The sequence below is a fragment of the Mobula hypostoma genome, chromosome 6 (assembly GCF_963921235.1).
Source record: "Mobula hypostoma chromosome 6, sMobHyp1.1, whole genome shotgun sequence".
Lineage (NCBI taxonomy): Eukaryota > Metazoa > Chordata > Chondrichthyes > Myliobatiformes > Myliobatidae > Mobula > Mobula hypostoma.
Window position 1 is genome coordinate 175642307 of NC_086102.1, and position 22415 is coordinate 175664721.

General features: G+C 39.2%; 1 protein-coding gene across 2 annotated transcripts in view; it reads left to right on the forward strand.

Moving 5' to 3' along the window:
• tanc1a (tetratricopeptide repeat, ankyrin repeat and coiled-coil containing 1a) overlaps nucleotides 1-22415 on the forward strand; it is a 153329-nt gene that overhangs the window by 40185 nt on the left and 90729 nt on the right. For both annotated transcript variants that reach the window (XM_063052294.1, XM_063052295.1), the window contains exons 2-7: nucleotides 5810-5896; nucleotides 10605-10688; nucleotides 13396-13575; nucleotides 15391-15504; nucleotides 20680-20810; nucleotides 22090-22261. In XM_063052294.1, coding sequence (XP_062908364.1) covers nucleotides 5836-5896; nucleotides 10605-10688; nucleotides 13396-13575; nucleotides 15391-15504; nucleotides 20680-20810; nucleotides 22090-22261 — 742 coding nt within the window. In that variant the 5' untranslated portion in view covers nucleotides 5810-5835. The remainder of the gene's footprint in view (nucleotides 1-5809; nucleotides 5897-10604; nucleotides 10689-13395; nucleotides 13576-15390; nucleotides 15505-20679; nucleotides 20811-22089; nucleotides 22262-22415) is intronic.

Genomic DNA, 22415 nt, shown 5'->3' on the forward strand with positions numbered 1-22415 from the left:
CTGTCTGGTATGGGGAAGCTACTGCACAGGACCGAAAGAAGTTGCTGAGGGTTGTAAATTAAGTCGGCTCCATCTTGGGTACCAGCCTACAAAGTACCCAGGACTTCAAGGAGTGGTGTCTCAGAAAGGCAGTGTCCATTATTAAGGACCTCCAGCACCCAGGGCATACCCTTGTTACAATCAGTTAGGAGATACAGAAGCCTGAAGGCACACACTCAGCGATTCAGGAACAGCTTCTTCCCCTCTGCCATCCGATTCCTAAATGGACATTGAACCCATGAACACTACCTCACTTACTTAGTATTTGTTATTTCTGTTCTTGCACAATTTTTAATCTAGTTGATATATGTATACTGTAAATGATTTACTTATTTTTCTTCTATATTATGTATTGCATTGAACCGCTGCTGCTAAGTTAACAGATTTCATGACAGGTGCCGGCGATAATAAACCTGATTCTGATGATGGGCACCACCTTTCTGAGACACTGCTTCTTCAAGATGGCCTGGATTCTACGGAGGCTGGTGCCCATGATGGAGCTGGCTAATTTTACAATGCTCTGCAGCTTGCTTTGATCCTCTGTAGTAGCCCCCTGCCACTCCCCATACCAGATGATGATGCAGCCAGTTAGAATGAGAGCCACATTTTGAGTGGCTGAATGTGTTCTAATCCAGCAGTAATGAAGCTAACTGGCACCATAACCTTTATTACAAGGACTTTGAAGGATAAGAGCAAAGAACATATAGCATTTGTAAAATGCCTTGACATGTGGAGTACTTTTTCCATATAGAACAGAAAATACAACGCAGGAGCAGGCCCTTTAACCCACTATGTTTGTGCTGATCATGATGCCAGTTTAGACAAATCAATCTGCCTGTACACAACTAATATCCCTCCACTCCCAGTCTGTCATGTGCTGATACCAATGCCTCTTAAGCATTGTTGTTGTCATCCACTCCCCTTAATACGCAGTTCCCCACCCCCAGCAAAGTGTCCAGGCACCTATCACTGTCTGAAAAAACAAACATGCCTTCTTTTATATTTTCTTACACTGACCTTGAATCTATGTGATCTAATTTGCATTTCCACCCTGGGGAAAAGACTAACTATCTGCCCTTATCTGTCTGTCCTAATTTGATATACTTCTGTTAGGTCACCTGTCAGCCTCTAAAACTCCAAAGGAAACAACACAAGTTTGTCCAAATTCTCCTGACAATTAAAATTTCTCTTTAATATGAGATATTAACAGATGGTTATCCTCTCCAATATTCACTCCAGATTTGATTTGAGAATTTAACCTAAAGGAACCCTTAGGAGGTAGTGATAATATGATAGAATTCACCCTGCAGATTGAGACGGAGAAGTTAGAGTCAGATGTATCAGTGTTACAGTGCAGTAAGGGGAATTGGAAAGCGTCACTATCAGGGATATCGGCAGAATAGCAATGGTTGGAGTTTCTGGGAGCAATTTGGAAGACAGGATAGATGCATCTCAAAAATGATGTATTCTAAAGGGAGGATGACAACAGTGGCTGATAAATGAAGTGAAAGACAGCATAAAAGGAAAAGAGAGGGCATATAATATAACAGAAATTAGTGAGAAATTAGAGGATTGGGAAGATTTTAAAGACCAATAGAAACAACTAAAAAAAAAACCATATGGAGAGGGAAAAAAGGTAAAATATGAAGGTAAGCAAGTCAGTAATATAAAAGAGGATTTCAAAAGCTGTTTTTCCGATATATAAGGAGTAAAATAGAGTCAAGAGTGGATATTGGACCACTGAAAAATGATGCTGGAGAGGTAGTAATGAGGGACAAAGAAATGGCAGATGAATTATAAGTATTTTGCATTAATTTACACTGTGGAAGACACTAGCAGTATGGCAGAAATTTGAGAAGGTCAGGCAGCAGAAGTAAGTGTAGTTGCTGTTTCTAAAGAGAAGGTGCTTGGAAAGATGAAAGTTCTGAAGGTAGGTAAGTAACCTGGATCCAGATGGATTACACCCCAGGGTTCTGAAATAGGTAGCTGAAGTAATTGTGGCCATTGGTATTGATCTTTCAAGAATCATTAGATTCTGGAATGGTTCTGGAGGACTGGAAAGTTGCAAATGTCACTCCACTCTTTAAGATGGGAGGGAGGCAGAAGAAAGGAAATTATAGGCTAGTTAGCTTGCTTCCCTAGTAGGGAAGATGTTAGAGTCCATTATTAAGGATGAGGTTTTGGGGTGCTTGGAGGCACATGATAAAATAGGCGAAAGTCAGCATGGTTTTAGTAAGGGGAAATCTTGTCTGACAAGTCTGTTGGAATTCTTTGTGGAAATAACAGGCAGGATAGATAAAGGAGAGTCAGAGGATGTTAGTTACTTGGATTTTCAGAAGGCCTTTGACTAACTACCGCACGTGAGGCTGCTTAATGACTGGCTAGAGGCAAAGAGTGGAAATATAGAGGGTCTTTTCTGGTTGACTGCTGGTGACTAGTGGTGTTGCACAGTGATTGATGTTGGGATCACTTCTTTTTCATGTTATTGTCAGTGATTTGGATAACAGAATTGTGAGCTTTGTGGTCAAATTTGCGGACAAAATGAAGATAGGTGGACGTGGAGAAGATGTTTCCTGTAGTGGGGGAGTCTTGGACTAGAGGAAAATCCTCAGAATAGAGGAACATCCATTTAGAAGAGAGATGGAGTTTCTTTAGGTCAGAGGGGAGTGAATCTTTGGAATTAATTGTAGCAGATGGCTACGACATGCAAGTCATTGTGTATATTTACAGTGGGAGAGGCAGGAGAATGGGATTGAGGTATAATGAATCAGCCGTGATAGAATTGCAGAGAGAACTTGATGAGCTGAATGGCCTAATTCTGCTGCCATGTCTAATGGTGTTATGGTCAAAGCCGCCACCTCCTTCTTGCAATGCAGCAACCAAAACTGCACATCATTCTTCAAATGTAGCCTAACAAATCTCTTATAGAGCTGCAACATCATGTGACAATTTCGTTCTCAATACCTCCGATAAAGGCAACTATATCATATGCCTTCTTTACTACCCTATCGGCTCATGTTCATGAAGCTATGGGCTTACACCTTAAGATCCCTCTATACATCAGTGTAGCTAAAAGATTTGCCTTTTGGTCAAGCCAACTTTGTGTACGTAGAAAATAGTCCACATCCTGACTTTTCTATAACACAAAGCTTTGCCACTTGCACATGTGAAGAAATGCAGGTTGATAAGTAATAAGTTAGTAAGAATATAGAGGAAAATGCTCAGCTGACAACAGTCCTACCTAGCACAAAGACTGATGGATGTGGTTTTTGGATATCTATCATCTCCAATCCAAGGACATCTCTGCAATTCTTCAGAAACATGCCCTTATCCTAACCTTCATAAAAAGCTTCATCAATGAACATTCTTCCACCACTTGGTCAATAACAGGAATGTTTGCAGATGACAGGATATTTCAGGATATGACTGACATGCAGTGCTGAAAAGTGGTAATATTTTGTGGTATAGTACTGTGCAAAAGTCTTGTATATCTACACCTAGGGTGCCTAAGACTTTTGCACTGTACTGTAATAATTTTATGTATTGCATTGTACTGCTGCAGAAAACTAATTTAATGATATATATAAGTGATGATAAACATGATTCGGATATGGATCTCTTGTGGACTAAGGGTGGAAGGGGGCAGAGAGAGGGAAATCATAGTTGGGACAGGGAAGGAAGTGGGCAGCATCAGAGAGATATTCTGTAATAATCAATAAACCAATTGTTTGGAATCAAATAACCTTACCTGGTGTCTCAGGGCTGCATGTGCCCTCATCCATGCTACCCACGGCCCCTAGTACTCCTCTGCCACCAATCCCACACCCCTTCCTCGACACTCGCCCTTGCCATTCTCAACATCCTTTGTTCCCACCAGATTTACAGTGGAGCTCTCCGCTCCAGGTTGACAAATACAGTATTGTATATACGTGCATGGTAATGGCCATCACTAATAGGGGAGTCTGAAATACATTCTTTAGCAATCAACGATCTTTTCTCTCTCCTAGTTGAGCAACATTAGCGTCAGAAACTCAGTGAATCTGGCTGCATATATACTGTGACTACATGAGCAGTACAGACTTGACCTGTTACAAAGGCTGATTCCCTATTACTTTTCCACCATTTACAAGAACAGTTCAGCTGTGGTTCAAATTCCAGTTTATTGCCGTGGAAAAAGTTAGTTGCATCAGCAGCAGAGTAAATTACATTCATGACAAACATAACATAAACTTAAATTAACATAAAATTATGCATAACTTATGACAAAATAAATATAATGATGTTAGTGCAAGTTGAGAGATAGAGAAAAAAGAAATGTAGTCTGAGGTAGTGTTTGGGGTTTTCAGGTCCGTTCAAGAACCTGATGACAGTGGGGAAGAAGCTATTTTTGAAACTTGAGGTGTGGGTCTTCTGGCTGCAGTGCCACCAGCTTGATGGCGTCATCGAGAATGCTCTTTGTCAACTACAACACAGCATTCTGTGCCATCATGCCCTCAAAACTAATCAACAAGCTTCAAGTCCTTGACCTCAATACCTCCTTGTGCATTTTGATCCTTGATTTCCTCACTTACAGATCCCAGTCAGTTCAGAGTGGCAACAATATCTTCTCCACAATTTCCATAAGCACCTGTGCACTGAAAGGCTGTGTGCTTAAGTTGCTGCTCTACTCCCTTTACACTTAAGACTGCATAACTAAACACAGCTCCAATGTTATATTCAAGTTTGCTGACGACACCACTGTCGTAGGCTGAATCAACATGTAGGAGAGAGATTGAAAATCTGGTTGAGTGGATCGCAACATCCTCTTACTCAATGTCTGCAAGACCAAAGACCTGATTACTGACTTCGGGAGGAGGAAACCAAAGGTCCATGAGCCAGTCCTTGTCAGTGTATCTGAGGTGGAGAGGGTCAGCAATTTCAAATACAAATTTCAAAGTAAAGTTTTTTCTCAGAGTACATACATGTCACTATATACAAACGTTTGTAAAACCCTGAGGTTCTTTTTCCTGCGGGCATACTTAGCAAATCTATAGAACAGTAACTAAACAAGATTAATGAACAACATACTGGCAAATGCAAATATAAATAAATAAATAGAGCATGATAAAAATAAAGAGTCCTTAAATTGAGACCATTGGTTGTGGGAACACCAGAAATAGAATGAGTGTAGTTCACACGAGGAATTCTGCAGGTTCTGGAACTTCAAGCAACACACATCAAAGTTGCTGGTGAACGCAGCAGGCTAGGCAGCATCTCTAGGAAGAGGTACAGTCGATGTTTCCGGCCGAGACCCTTCATCAGGACCAACTGAAGGAAGAGCTAATAAGAGATTTGAAAGTAACGTGGTTCAAGAGATTTGAACCACAGCTGAATTGTTCTTGTAATCTCTTACTTTCAAATCTCTTACTAGCTCTTACTACCCATCATTTTAAGCATTCATTAATTAGTCCACTTTGTGTATCATCTGTTAAATGCAGTGGAACAAGGATTCTTGACTAGCACCTGCTCATATAATGTTGAGAAACAGCATGTCATTATCACAGGGTTTGAATCCTATTTAGTGGCATTATGACAATAGCACTTTGAGAGTTGCATTTACTCAAGGATTGCTATTGGCGGATCATATATGCTAACCATTCCAGTCATTTCTGACTGCACCCCCATTCTATAAATTAAAAAGTTCCTAAAGTTATTTTCAGAAAATATTTAACAATCTTGAGTGCATAAAATTGACAATCTTGTACAATTAATGTTTACCTTATTATTACAGACAAAAGAGCTCCAAAAGTTTCTGAGATGTTCAAGGCTGTTTTGAAAAAAAGTCGTGAAGGTGGAAAAGGGAGTAAGAAAGACTTTGGTATGTAATTGAGCTTTGTTTTTCACTTTGTCAAACAACATGACTAACTAACCCTTTTACATGAACTCAATCCAAGGAAATTAAATCCTGACCACCTTTAAAGTGAGAGGACAGAAAGGAAAAAAATAAATACAGGCTTCTATTTAGATCTTATGAAGAGGTGTAGAATCAAGAAGTGATGCTAAAGCTCTGGTAAGGCTGCAGCTAGAATGGTTCAGCTTTGGGAGTATCCGGGATGATGATTATCAGAGACTTTCAGAGTTACATAGGAGATTAATTAAAATAAGGCCACGAGTGTTTTGGCCTTTGAGAATAGACAGAAGTTTCGTTAAAATAAGAGCTACAATAAACTTTTTTAAACAAAAGGATGCATTTTACTTTTTCCAACTGAGGCAGAAATTTACATCTATCACCAAAGAAATGAGGAATAAAGATTTCTTTCTGCCAAGGGTCATCTTGTTCTGTGCTCTAAAATATGTTGGAATAAGAATATGCAAATACTTTAAAAAGAAAAGCTAAAAAAGGTAATTACATGGAGTGTAAACTGTAATACATAAAATTTGTAGCACAGTGAATTATTCAAACCAGTTGCTCAACGCTAGCATTTATGCTCCCCGTATCTGCACCTGATGAAGGAAAGATTCAGAAGGCTCCTGGTACAAGATAAGGAATTGGAGGTGGGTAGGTATTTTTGTGACATAACGGACCAATGTCCATGTTATAAATTTCTGTGATTGTGCAGTCAGCGAATGTTCTCTTGAATGGCATGAAGTCTCATTACATAATTTTGCTTCATTTGGCATTAAGAGTTGCTAGTATAACACGGAAAATCCGCTACTGCAGCTGATGCTGCTTCAGTAAAAACAGGGCATCAGATCATTAGGCAAACATTAAAAAGACTTCAAATCCATATGTGGATACCTGCTTGATGCCAAAAATGTAATGTACCATAGAAATGACACCAAGCACTTTTAATGAATACAGACAGTTTAAATAAATAACTTAATACAAACATTTTCATATGTAACTTCAGATTTACCTTTTAAGTTCTTGCAGGTGAATTCTGTAGGAAATTAACAGATCATTTCAACATAGCTGGTTTCAAGTTTTCATAAACAAGCATTGAGATACAGTTTCACTATTGAGGGATGGGTACATTATGTCATAAGTAGAAAGAATAGCTAAGTGATAATAGAGCTGATGGTGCAAAAGTAAAACGTAAAGGTGCAAAGGATATATAAAATTTGTAAATGACAAATGCCAGAACTTTTGATAGAAATGTTTTTTAAAAAATGAGTGATTATACATATACAAAACTTCTTTGAATTTGTATGTAGTACTTACTGTTTATACTGCATTAGCCTCTGCACTGGAGTTTGGATGCTTGAGGGGCAAACTTGAGGTGGCTGAAGGCATGGTCCACTTTAAATGCTTAAAAGAAATTAAAATTACAACTTGTTTTAATTAAGTTTTTGTGGTGGTTTGGCAAAATATATCCATGGGAAACACCGTGGAGTTAAATTAATTGTTATAGAATATTTTATGAGTAAGATGATGACACAGTTGCCAAAAAATCTTTACTGACACTGGTCACTGCTCTAAAGAGGTCCTTCTGCAGCTGTACAGGGCCCTGGTGAGACTACACCTGGAGTACTGTGTGCAGTTTTGGTCTCCAAATTTGAGGAAGGACATTCTTGCTATTGAGGGAGTGCAGCGTAGGTTCACAGGGTTAATTCCCAGGATGGCGGGACTGTCATATGTCGAAAGATTGGAGCGACTGGGCTTGTATACTCTGGAATTTAGAAGGCTGAGAGGAGATCTTATTGAAACATATAAGATTATTAAGGGATTGGACACGCTGGAGGCAGGAAGCATGTTCCCGCTGATGGGTGAGTCCAGAACCAGAGGCCACAGATTAAGAATAAGGGGTAGGCCATTTAGAATGGAGTTGAGGAAAAACCTTTTCACCCAGAGAGTGGTGGATATGTGGAATGCTCTGCCCCAGAAGGCTGTGGAGGCCAAGTCTCTGGATGCTTTCAAGAAAGAGATGGATAGAGCTCTTAAAGATAGTGGAATCAAAGGTTATGGGGATAAAACAGGAACTGGATACTGAATGTGGATGATCAGCCATGATCACAGTGAATGGCGGTGCTGGCTCGAAGGGCCAAATGGCCTACTCCACCTATTGTCTATTGTCTATAAAGGTATGTAGATCTTGCTTCTTGTTCAGTTTTTTGCAATATTTTTGTGCACAGCCTCAGTATAGAGGGACATTAACTTAGAATGGAGATCCAGAGAGTGGCGAATTCATTGTCACGGATGACCGTAGATGCAAAGTCATTGGGTTTATTTAAGGCAGAGGTTGGTAGATTCTTGATTAGTCAGCACATGAAGAGTCACGGGGAGAAAACGGGAGATTGGAGCTGAGAGGGAAATAGATCAGCCGTGATGAAATGGTGGAGCAGTTCAATGGGCCAAATGGCCTAATTCTGCTCCTATATCTTATGTTCTTGTGTTGACAGAAGATATTCTGGGTCATGGGGGAAAAACAGCCAAAGAAGTAATTTTTTTCTGTTGTAAATTAATTAATTACTGTTATATTGCTGTCAATGATTAATAATATTTGATTTTTGCATATGTTTTACATATTAGTTTATTTTTTCTACTATTTTACTTGCTAAATGTCTGATTACACTAATCCACAGTCAAATCAATGTGATTTTCAGAATTAATTACTTGATTTACAAGATTTGGAAACTTTGTTTCTGAATTTATGATTTTGTACATACTTATCTACAGTTTTTAGTGAAAACAGTTCTACCAGTGAGGGTGAGTGTCTTAAATATTAAAGAAACTTTTGACTGAATCAGGCGTCAAGAAAACTATTTAAAACTGAAGTTGATGTGAATTTGTGGGAAAACTAGCTAGAGCTAAATCATACAAAGATCATTGTGATTGGAGCTCTTTCATCTTGGCCATAGAACTAGCTGCTGACTTCCTTGCATCGGTGTTATTGGCCCAAGTGTCTTCAGCTTTATTAAAGGTAAACCTTCCATTATAAGGTTAGGAGTAAGGTTTTTTGCTGTAGATTCCACATTGTTCAATTGATTTGTAACTCTTAAATAAAATGAAGCAGCTCTTACTTACATGTAGCAAAATGGAGAGAAGAGTTAGGCATAAGTAGATAAATGGCACACAAGATTTATGCCACAATTGTGCCAGGCACTAGCTATCCCTAATAAGAATGGGTTTAATCTATCCTGAATCCTCAACAGGGCTCCCTAAAATGTTTCCGCCAAAATGCAAGACATAAGACAGCAGTGTGATGGTACACTTTCCACATGCATGACTGGTTATGCAGACAATTGCACTTAAATTCAAGAACAACCAGGACAGCCCTGTTGATTGTGGCAGCAGGGTAAATATTCTCTCTGCACAAACTGGCAGCTATGTGTGATGTTGACAAAATTCTTTGCAGTTGCTAGCCAAGGTAATGTCCCTACCACCTCTCAATACCACTTCAGGCCACCTCATCTGGATTTGGTATTCATTCAACTTGCCTGGGTGATTGCATCTCAGACAACATTCAAGAAGCTCAATATCATTAAAGTCAGAGCAGCCCATTTCATTCACGTCACATTCATAAGGCTAAATAGTTACTTTCTGCACCATTTCTGTAAGGCAATTACACACTATATTCAAGTGCATTTTGGTTGCATTTCAGTGCTGTATCCACACACAAAACCCATGATCTCCATTCACAAGTTATTCTGATTTGCAAATATAAAGTCACTCTGTCATTGTCACTAGTTCTAAATCTGGAACTCCCTCTGCAATAACACCATGTGGGTCAGGTCAGTGGAAGGTGATTGCAGAAGGCCCACTATTTATCTATTTATTTATTTGTCTGTCTGAGCGAGGAATAGGATGTTCTGAGCCACGCCACCCAGCAATCTCCTAATTTAATACTAGCCTAATCATGGGATAATGTTAAATGACCAATTAACCTTCCAATTAGTGCGTCTTTGGGGTGGGAGGAAACCGAAGCACTTGGAGGAATCCCACGGAGTTACGGGGAGAACATACAACTCCTTACAGGCAGCAGTGGGAAATGAAACTATGGTCACCAGTACTGTAAAGCTTTGTGCTAACCACTACACTACCGTGCTGACTTATTTTGTGATATATCAACAGAAAATCTGGTGTATACTAAGCAAGAGGTAATTAAAGTTAGTTTTAATTTTGTTTTCATTCTTTCAAATTGCTGGCAAGGTTTGAGCATCATTCAGTTTTCTAGTCATATGGGAGAAGATCCCCAATGGACAGAAAGCCATCTTCTACTACTCTTCTTGGCTGCTTCTATTGAAACCACTCTTGATATTAGCTCTGGCCTTCTCTACCTTTTTTGAAATTATTAAAATAATTTATTAATTTCTGCTGACTTATGGGAAACTTCATTCAGTAGTGATATATCTTTCTGCATCACCATTTTAAAATTTACTTTGTGTAATCTCATATTCTTTAATAACAGGTTTTCTGTTGTAAAATATCATAATTCTTCTTTATACTTTATCCCGTAGCACTAATTGTTTTAACCAAAAGAATTGCCACTAAATTCTTGAATTTCCTTTGTAATAAGTTGTTTTAAATCCTATCCAATAATTGTCAACACTTTCCTGAAGTAATGTTCCTCTTTCTCATTGCCTAGAAAAAACAGAAGCATGCAAAATGGAACACCGAAAAGATAAGCTGCACCTTGGTGTTGACCGTGGACAGCAGAGGCAGAAGAAGGGTAAACAATATAATACATTTTCTTTCAGTCTAATTACGCTCTTTTATTTAAAAAAATATAGGGCAGAGAAGGGCATTCAGCCTTTTGTGCCAACTCTGTTATTCAGTGAGATCATGATTTCAGCACTACTTTCCTGCTCTGATACCATGTCTCTTGAGTCCCTTTAATGTGTAAAAGTCTTTCTGACTTTGTCATGAATCTACACATTGACCAAGCTTCACCAATCCTCCAGCATTCGGAAGGTTCATTACTCTCCAGGTGAAGAAATTACTTTTCATCTTTGTGCTAAATGGCTGAACCTTTATTTCGGTGTGAACATTGGTTGAAGGTTTCCCTCAGCTAGGAAGAGCACTGCTCCTGAACCTATCATAGCATATGCCACCTCACTTGAAATCTTCATCCTTCACTATTCCTAGGTAGATTTTAGGCAGATAAGTATTTTCATTGCATCTTCCCTATTCCCTAATATAACTTCCATGTTGTTCCATTTACCATTGATTAAATTGAAACTAAATTGAATTAAATTTAAATTGATATGTAAACTAACAACAATTTGCAAAGGAAGCTAAGAAATGTGGGATACAGGGAAACTGCCTTCGGCACCCCATAATTCTGAACTAATTCATCTCCAAGGAACCTATGACTTAGCACCACCCTCTGCAAGTGGCTCCTTGACTTTCTGACTTAACACTGAAGTCAGTGAGGATGGACAGCAACATCTCCGCCATGATTATCCTCAACACTATGACCTGCAAAGCTGCGTTCTCAGACTCTTTACTCCCTATGCACTCATGAATGTGTGGCCACATTCTCTTCTGACTAACTGCAATTTTGTAGATAATACCACTGTAGTGGGCTGGGTCTCAATGACTAAGTGGAATACACGAAGGAGATAGTGTGCATATTGGCATGGTGTCAGAAAAATAAAATAACTGCCCATTGGTTTCAAGAACCAGCATGAAGCACATGCACCCATATGTATCAATGGTGTTGAGGTGGTGATGTGAAACTTATAGGTTCCTAAGTGTAAACATTATCAACAGCTTGTCCTGTTAGACTGTATAGCCAGAAAAGCATACCAGCATCTCTAGTTTCTCAGAAAGCCAAAGAAGTTTGGTATGTCTCTGTTGACTCACCAATATTTATAGAAACCATCTTAACTGCATTTTTCACACTGTGGTATGGCAACTGAAGACCACAAAAAATTGTAGAGAGTTGTAGACACAGCTCAGTCTATTATGAAAATCAGCCTCCCCTCCATTGACTCTATCCACATTTTGCCCTGTCTTAAGAAAACAGCCAGCATGACCAAAGACCCCTTCCAACTCTGTTATTTAGATTATTTAGATTTAGATTTAGATTATGAGGACACGCGGTCCTCTTTTATTGTCATTTAGTAATGCATGCATTAAGAAATGATACAATGTTTCTCCGGAATGATATCACAGAAACACATAACAAACCGACTGAAAAACTGACAAAAACCACATAATTATAACATATAGTTACAACAGTGCAAAGCAATACTATAATTTGATAAAGAACAGACCATGGCACGGTAAAAAGTCTCAAAGTCTCTCGAAAGTCCCATCATCTCACGCAGACGGTGAACCTCCAGCGTCGCAAACTTGCCGATGCAGCATCCTGGAAGCATCCGACGACAGTCCGACTCCGAGTCCGTCTGAAAACTCCGAGCCTCTGATCAGCTCTCCGACACCAAGCAGCGAGCACCATCTCTGCCGAGCGCTTCGACCCCGGCCCTGGCAACAGGCAATAGGCAAAGCCGAGGATTTGGGGCCTTCCCCTCCAGAGATTCTCGATCTCACAGTAGCGGCGGCAGCGAAGCAGGCATTTCAGAAGTTTCTCCAGGTGTTCCTCCGTGCTTCTCACGGCTGTCTCCATCAAATCAGGATTGTGCACAGTCCCTTAGTTAACACATATTGATATCATTCGGAACGGCCGCGTGCGCTGCGTCGTGCCGCCATCTTCTCCTCCCTCCAATATTCTCTCTTCTCTCTGATTACAATGGGCAGAAGATACAAACACTTGTAGACATGTACCATCAGGCTCAAGGACAGCTTTTATCCTGCTGTTACAAAAGTCTTGAACGGTTTTCTTGTTTGATGTAGATGAACTCTTAATCTCACAATTTACCTTGATTTGACCCCTGCGCTTTATTTGTTACCTGCACCGCACATTCTCTGTACCTGCAACGCTATATTCTACATTCTATGATTGATTTTTCCTTGTATCTCCTTATTCTGATGTTTTGCAACGATTGGTAAGGATGGTGTGAATGCAACATTTTTCACTTTAGCTCGGTAGGAGTAACAATAATAAACTTATTGCCAGTTATCAAATACACAACTTTCAAAATATCAGAAGTCGTGAATTGCAGTCTGAGGGTAATGAATAATTATGGCTTGTTCTGCTTTTGTCCAATAATCTGCAATTCTTCATCTACCTCCTTGCAACATTGACCTCATTCATCTGTTTCATTGTCATGCTTCTGCTGCCTCTCTGACCTTGGGGCACCTTTATTTCTTGTTATTTCATTGTCAGCATCGTATACTTGTCTTCTAATTACCTTCTTTCACCATCATCTGCTTACACTTGTTTATATTGGACACAGTGACTGAAGCTATGCAATCAAGCTACGAATATTATTTTTAACAAATGGCTATTGTTACCTCTTTTCATTCAACAGGAGACTCTAGTCTTTCTGGTCAAGTCGGCTTTTCAGAGTGCAGTTCTGCCTCATTTTCAATACAAGAGGATATATGCAAAATGAATGTCTCCAAAGGTGTATCTATGTCTCTTCCATCTTCACCTCTCTTACCACGTCAGCCATTTACAATGCATGCGTGGACAGGCAAAAGGTCCCCAGGTATAAATTTTGAATTGTGCAGCCTCCTTATTACTTGCAGTATCTCTGAATGTTGAATTTATAGCTATTGTTTTTTTTCCCAGAAATATATTACAACTCCATGTGTTTTAACACCATATTAATAATTAATGTGCATACCACATATTAATAATTTTCTGTTTTCTTCCTTAAAGTGTTGAGTTTTTTTCATTCGTGTAGGATTTGTTTAATGGCTTGATTCTCCAGGGGAAGTGAATACATAAGTAAAGAGGTTATGCTTTTCTAACGAAGACAGGTTGGATAAACTGATCTTGTTTCTATTGAAGTTTAGAGGAGTGACTTGATTGAAATGTGGAAAATCCTGAGGGGCTTTGACAGAGCGGGTATGGAGAGGAATTTCTCCTTGTGGGAGAATGTTGGAATAAGGGTCACATTGTGTGGTGTTAAAACAAAGATGAGGTGAAAATATTTCTTGGGTGTTAAGAGTCCTTTAAATGTGTCCTCAAAGAGTGGTTTGTTGAAAATTTTTATTCCAAAGGTAGATAGTTCCTTGATAAGCAAGGGATGAAGAAAGGTATGTTAGAGCTGATGCTAAGTGTTTAAACCTCACAGCTGAAAGAAGATCATAGTTGGGAGCTTAATATCCTAGGATACACGTTGTATTGAAAGGGCAGACAGGTATGCAGTTGGGGTGGGGTGTCTGTTGTGGTAATAAATGAAATCAAATCCTTAGAAGATGTAGAATCCTTGTTGGGAGAGTTAAGAAGTTGTAGAGTAAAAGGACCCTGATGGGAGTTATATACAGGCCTCTGACAGTAGCCAGGATGTGGGATACCAATTATAATGGGAGATGGAAAAGGCACATAAAAGGGGAAATGTTACAAAAGTCATGGGGGATTTCAACGTGCAGGTAGATTGGGAAAATCAGGATGGTGCTGGATCAAAAGAGATGGAAGTTATAGAATACCTATAGGATGGCTTTTTAAAGCAGCTTCTGGTTGAGCCTACTAGGGGAAAGGCAATTCTGGAGTGGGTGTTGTGTAATGAGCCAGCTTTGATTAGGGAGCTTAGGGTAAAGGAACCCTTGGGAGACAGTTTAGCATAATAGAGTACTGTGCAGAAGTATTTAAAGTTTGGACTTTGACCACGTTGGTGTTCAATATCTGGCTGGTAGTTATCAAACTCGCAGTGTGAAGATCCCCTCCACTACCTCTTCCAAATCGTGATTCTCCCTGCAGACAACTCGAATATCGCCAGTGACCACTCAAATTCCTTCATCCATCAAACCCTAGGTCTCAATCCCCATATTTTGTCAATCATCTCATCGAAACCACCACATGATGCATCGTCAAACCACCTTGAAAACAGACATTAGACCATTGAGATCTCAAATGCTTGAAGGTAGATTCAGTAATATAACATGTAGTTAAATACTTGAAGTAGAAAAATATTTCAGGGCTTTGGATAAGAAACAGGGGAATGGAAATAATTGGATAGATTTTTTCAATGAGAGTGCTTCTCAGAGAATGGGTATAGATGGCTTCCTTCTGTGACTTTCAATTTTCTGAAATGGAGTTTGAAGTAAACTCTTACGTGAGAATGTTATTACTGATTTATGATTGATGCTTGATGGGATGAAAGAAAAGAGGCACTGATATGATAGGGCATCAAGTTAGTTCAATGTCCTTAAAACCAGCAAGGAAAGTTAACTTAATAAATGAATAACAAGAACAAAATAAACTGTGTTTTAAACTGTTTTATTCTAATGATACCCATGCTGTCGTTGCTTTGACTTGGTGATATGGTTTACATTTCTTTTGATTTTCTTTCATACAGGTCCAATCAGGAAGCTGAAATATGTAGAAAGCCCAAAGATACCGGGAGATACAATTGCCTCTGCTTTGACCAAATTGGCAGAGAAAAAGGACCATTCCCAGTTTGTACATAATGGTAATTATACCTTTTAAAACTATTACCTTCTTTCAGCAGTCTTAAAATTATTGACACTGCTGTAGTGTAAAGGCACAAATGGTAGGATGGTGGTGACGGGTGGGTAGGTTGCAGGTACCTGAAGCATTAATTACAGCAGCATTGTTTTTCCATTCTATACAATTTTTGTACAATGCACTTAATGTGAGCATTAGTAAAGCAACATGGTTATCAATTTTGTTAGTTATTGCCTGACCCATTTCATTTGAACCTTTCTTTATCTGTGAAATTAAACAAATATTTTGTTTGGAAATTCTAAACATTTGCAAGAGAATCATAAAATGTCTAGAAAGCTCGAAGTATATCACACATCCTGATGGGTTGTGATTCAACTGTAACCATCTTGTTCTTTTTCTGGAGTCTTATTTTAAGGCAACAACTGGAAATACTCAGCATGTCATAACCTTTCATCGAACCTCGGAAAGATTAGAGATGAATGTTTAAACGATATGTCAAAGAGTAAAAAAAGGGGAAAAGTCAATGACAGGAGAAATTAAATGAGCAAGATGAAAGATGGTGTAATCGGAGACTTTAGAAACGTTGATTTGGTTAATAGTTGTGTAGAATGATTTCCTGACATGAAAAGATAAAACAGTCTTTTGGATATCTAAATTAAGGTTAGAAAACACTGGAAAGTTTATTATTTGAAATTATTGAACTTGTTTTTGAATCTGGAAAGCAACCATATGCCTAATTGAAAGATGAGTTGTTTTTTTCCTTGATTTTGCTTAAAACTTTGATTGGAACATTATAAAAGGGCGCAATTTGAGAAGCTGAGAATTGGACGTGGAATAATAATTAAATAGACGGGACTGGGAATTTTGTGTCATGCTTGTAGACCAAATGGTCCTCAAAGCTATCACCCAGCCTTCAGTTAGTTTACCTGTTTTTTGAACAATCAATACTAAAAGTAAAATGCTATGGGAAAAGAGGAAGTTAAAAAGCAAGTTTTGTGTTTTTCTTTGCTGCATTACATAGAAAGGCAACAGTGGGTATGCCATTTTCTCCTTCAATGTCCACCACTTTTGCAATGCTGAAAGGAATCAGGTTTATTTTCACTTACATATATTGTGAAATTTGTTGTGTTTGTGGCAGCAGTACAATGCAAGGCATCAAAATAAAACAAAAAGTGTAAAAGAGAAACACTGAAATAATGTTCATGGTTTCAAGGAATATTCAGAAATCTGTTGCTGGAGGACAGAAAAATAGCGGATATGTTTGGTGTCATCATGTTGGAAATTTTTAAATAATAGAGGATTTGTTGAACAAGAACCTATTATGATCTGGAGAGGAGGAAAGGCGACGGTAGAAATATGGGGATAGAATTGCCATGGTAACAGACCTGTTCATCTATGGTGGATGGGAATAAGACATTGAAAGCATGGAAAATGGCACATGGAAAAGGAACAGATGTGATGCAGACAGTAAATTTTTTGAGAATAGAATCAAATCTCTCTGAAAGTAGAGTGAGAAAGTATAGTCAATATAGGCATAAGCACCTGTAATCTTGTAAGAACATAAGAAATAAGAGCAAGCCATCTGGTCTGTCGAGCCTGCTCTGCCATTCAATAAAATAGTGGCTTATCTGACCATGGACTCATCTCCACCTACCTGCCTTTCCCCTTACTGTGCAAAAATCTATCCAATCTTGTCTTAAATATATTTACTGAGGTAGCCTCCACTGTTTCATTGGGAAGAGAATTCCACAGATTCATCACTCTTTGGGAAAAACAATTCCTCCTCATCTCCATCCTATATTTATTTCCACGAATCTTGAGGCTATGTCCCCGAGTTCTAGTCTCAACTACAAGTAGAAATGACCTTCCTACCTCTATCCTATCGATCTCTTTCATAATTTTATATGTTTCTCTAAGATCTCCTCTCATTCTTCTGAATTCCAGCAAGTACAGTCCCAGGCTACTCAATCTCTTCTCATAGTCTAACCCTCTTATCTCTGGAATCAACCTGGTGAACCTCTTCTGCACCATCTCCAAAGCCAGAATATCCTTCCTCAAATAAGGAGACGAGAACTGCACGCAGTACTCCAGGTGTGGCCTCACCAGTACCCTGCACAATTGCAGCATAAATGTCCCTGCTCTTAAATTCAATCCCTCTAGCAATGAGGGCTAATATTCCATTTGCCTTCTTGATAGCCTTTCTGCAAACAACCTTTTGCAATTCATGAACAAACATTCCCAAGTCCTTCTGCACAGCAGCATGGTGCAATCTTTTACTATTTAAATAATAATCTGATCTTCCATTTTTCCTTCGAAAGTGGATGACCTCGCATTTACCAACATCGTATTCCATCTGCCAGATCCTTGCCACTCGCTTAACCTATCTATCTCTCTCTGCAGGCTCTCTGAATCTTCTGCACAATTTGCTTTTCCACTCAATTTAGTGTTATCAGCAAACTTAGATACACTACACTCAGTCCCCTCTTCCATATTGTTAATGTATATTGTGAACAGTTGCAGGCCCAGCACCGACCCCTGTGGCACACCGCTCACCACTGATTGCCAATCAGAGAAACACCCATGTATCCCAACTCTCTGCTTTTTATTGGTTAACTAATTCTCTATCCGTACTAATACATTACCCCAAACTCTATGCACCCTTATCTTATGGACAAGTCTTTTATGTAGCACCTTATCAAACGCCTTCTGGAAATCCAATAACGTCCGTCTGTTCCCCTCTATCCACTGCGCTCGTTATATCCTCAAAGAACTCCAGTAGTTTGTCAAACAGGACCTGCCTATGCTGAATCCATGCTACCTGATGCCATTTCTTTCCAGATGCTTCGGTATTTCTTCTTTAATGATAGCTTCCAGCATTTTCCTAACTACAGATGTTAAACTATCTGGCCTATTGTTACCTACTTTATGCCTATATCCTTTTTTTGACAGTGGCGTGGCATTTGCTTTCTTCCAATTCGCCGGGACGTGCCCACAGTCCAGAGAATTTTGATAAATTATCACCAAAACCTCAACTATAACCTCTGCCATTTCTTTCAGTACCCTGGGATGCATTCCATTAGGACCAGGGGCCTTGTCTATCTTTAGGCCCACAAGTTTGCTCAGCACTACCTCTCTAGTGATGATATTGTTAAGGCCCTCACCTCCCATCGTATCCATATCATCTCTCTTCAGCATGTTAGGCGTGTCCTCCACCGTGAAAACTGATACAGAATTGTCATTCAAGGCCTTGGCCATTTCCTCATCACCTAATATCAATTCCCCCTTCTCGTCCTCCAAGGGACCTACGTTCACTTTGGCCACCCTGTTCTGCTTTATATAATTATAAAAACTTTTGCTATCCATTTTTATATTTTGTGCTAGTTTTTTTTATAATCTACTCTTTCTTTATTGCTCACTTAGTCGTTCTTTGTTGCGTTTTAAAGTTTTCCCAATCTTCCAGTTTCCCACTACTCTTGGTGACTTTGTATTCATGAGCTTTTAGTTTGCAGCTTTCCTTAGTTATCTATGGCTGGCTGTCTCCACACTTACTGTCCTTGCTTTTAACTGGAATATACTTTTGTTGAGCACCGTGAAAAATCTCTTTGAAAGCCTTCCACTGTTCACCAACCGTCCCACCATATAGCCTGTGTCTACCCTATCCAACTCCTCCCTCATCCCGTTGTAGTCTCCCTTATTGAGGCATAATACACTGATTTTAGACCGAACCCTATAGTCATTAGTCTTTCCTCGGAAGCGGAAGTGAAAATGAAGGAGTCGAGGAAGGAAGGTTTTGAGGATTAACCTTATGGGAATCTGGGGTCCAAATGCAAAACGCCCTGAAAGCAGCCATTCTGGTTGATAGGGTGGTAAAGAATGTATGTGGTATGCTTGCCTTCATTGGTTGGGGCACTGAGTATAAGAGAAAGGGAAATGATATTGCAGTTGTATTGGGCCACATTTGGATTATTGAGTGCAATTCTGGTTGCCCCATTACAGGAAGGATGTGGAGACTTTGGAAAGACTGTTGAAGAGGTTTGCCAGGATGTTGTCTGGATTTAGAGGGTGTGAGCTATATGTGGAGGTTGGACAAACTTGGGTTGTTTTCTCTTGAGTGTCAGAGGCTGAGGAAAGACCTAATAGATGTTTCTAAAATCATGACAGGCATAGATAGGGTTGATAGTCAGAATCTTTTTCCTAGGGTAGAAAGGTCAAGTACCAGACGACGTGCACTTAAGTTCAGAGAGGGAAATTTTTTTACACAGAGAATGGTAAATGCTTGGAGTAGGCTGTTGGGGTATGGTGGGAGCAAATACAAAAGCAACATTTAAGAGGGTGTTGGATAAAGATGTGAATATGCAGGAAATGGATGGGTATGGATCGTGCACAGGCAGAAGAAATTGTGTTTAATGCATCATATTTAATGCAGACATGTGGGCCACTTAAAGGTAATGGAACAAAAGAAACTGAGCTGGAGCAGGAACAATAGAAATATCAGCTTTTAAGAAAAGGAGCTGAAAAACTGAGTTGAACTAGTAAAACAGAATACTCCTTGCATCCATGAGAAGATGGGCATAGTCACCCTACACCACTCTCATGCTTCCCACCCTACACCACTGTACTTGTATACCAGTTTCTGCAAATATAGTTTTGATTTTACTTTAACCTTTGAAGTCTGCTTACTCTCCTGCACTCACTTTTTATTTAGAGATGCTGCTTTGTGTGAGCATTTTATTGTCTAGGTTCAGTAACTGTGATAAATTTTTGTATGTTAAAATAAATACAGCTTTGTTTTGATAATTAGCTTAAGTCAGACCATCTAGAGTAGCTTTATTCTTGGTGTGTGGCCAGTTACATTGAATTAATCGCAAACTACTTTTGATAAAGCATCTTCCTTTAAAAGGTTTGGTGATCTTTTGACAGATGGTGTTTGACTTCATGTTTAAGCATTTCCTGCTTTTGTGTTAACTTTCCAGGAACTGCATTGTTAAAATTGGTTTGAAACCTAAGATGCATGGTGAATTTACTGTGAATGAATATTGAAAAGTCAGATGAAAAAATGTATCCTGTGTAATCTGGGACCAAATTTCTCTAAATGGTCCATATGCTTATTACACAACTATAATTGACATAACCAGGTAGAACTTCAGTTGCAGCATGCTGAATAACTTATTTTTAACAGAGTCACAGAAAGGTAATGAACGAGGCTCTTCCCCTGCTGCTCAAGAACTGATGACAAGATTGGGGTTTCTATTGGGTGAAGGGATTCCAAGTACTGCTCGTCTGCCCGTAGAAGAAAAGAATGAAAAAATGGTATTTTTATCAAATACGCTAAACCAGATATTACCTTAGAATAATGCCTGCCTGTATGAAATATGTTAGATTTTATAAGCTCTATTAAATATGAATTTTGAAAGTTAATTGATTTTTTTGAGGATTTATTGCAATATGTTGATCATTCCACCTCTGTCCAACTGAATCTCTCTCTCTCCTCGTCCTTTCATCTCCACCTGTCTGCCTAACTCCATAATTCTGTATGACATAGAAGGAAGGAGTGTTTTGTGCAGTGTGGTCACCTACCTACAGGAAAGATAATAAAAAGATTGAAAGAATTCAGAGAAAATTTACAAGGATGTTGTGGGATTTGAGGACCTGAGTTGTAGGGAAAGATTGAATAGGTTAGGACTTTATTTCTTGCACCAGAGGATAATGTGGAGAAACCTGGTAGAAATGAACAAAACTATTAAGGGGTATAGATAGGGTAAACGTAAACCGTAAGGTTAAGAAAGACTAGAACTAGAGGTCATAGGTTAAGGATGAATGGTAAAATGTTTAAGGGGAACATGAGGAAGAACTTCAGTCAGAGGGTGATGTGAGTGTGGAACGAGCTGCCTGAAGATGTGGTGGATGCGGGTTAGATTTCAACATTTATGAGAAGTTTGGGTAAGTGCATGGATGCGAGGGATATGGAAGGCTATGGTCCAGGTGCAGGTTGATGGGATTAGTCAGAATAACAGTTCAGCACGGACTAGATACACCAAAGGGTCGGTTTCTGTGCTGTAGTGTTTTATGACTCTACAACTCCATGACTATGAAGCCATTTCAGTCTATTGTCTCTGCTGGCTGATATTTCCTGTAACCTATTCTCCAAGCAGTCTCCCTACTGACATCTCCACCACACCAAACCTTTCTCACTGGCAAATTCAACCTTGGCATACAAATCAGGTGCTTGCAGTGGCCTGCTCACCTATGGAGTCACATTTCTTTGGCATGCGCAGCTTCTATCCTGGAGAACGTGCAGACAGTACCAGAAGTCAGGATTGAGCCTGTGTTGCCGGATCTGTGAAGCACCAGCTCTGCTAGCTGTGCTTTTGTTCTTCTATCTTTAAGCTCACTCTCTCTTCCTCTTTCTTTTCTCGCCATCTCATGCTCATCCCTGTTTTATCCTCATATAAAATAGTAATTTAAAGTTCACATTTTCATCTGCAAAATCTTTGGATTTCTTGAATAGTTATCAAACTCTTGTCCTACAAATATTGATGGAATTAATCTTTCTGTTTTAAATCCTTCATGGTTTTCAACTGCTGTTCAGAGAATCAGTCCGTGTTCGACACTAACAAGCAGTACTGCATCTCCAGGCACAGACAGCCCAAGCTCAACTCTGAATAGCTCTATCAGCAAACCACCTCAAAAAAAGAACAGTCCCTGTGGAACTATTACCAGTTTAAGCTCCACATTGGAAAGCAAGGATAGTGGCATTATAGGTAAGACAATGCATATCCTTAAATGTTCTCAATATTTGTTTCCTCTTTCAGCTAAAGATGGATCAGTAACTCCCTAGTCAATTCATAAGAATTATAGTTCATAATCACTTGCTTTACTGATAGCTAAATATTCCAAATCAACCATGAAATATTC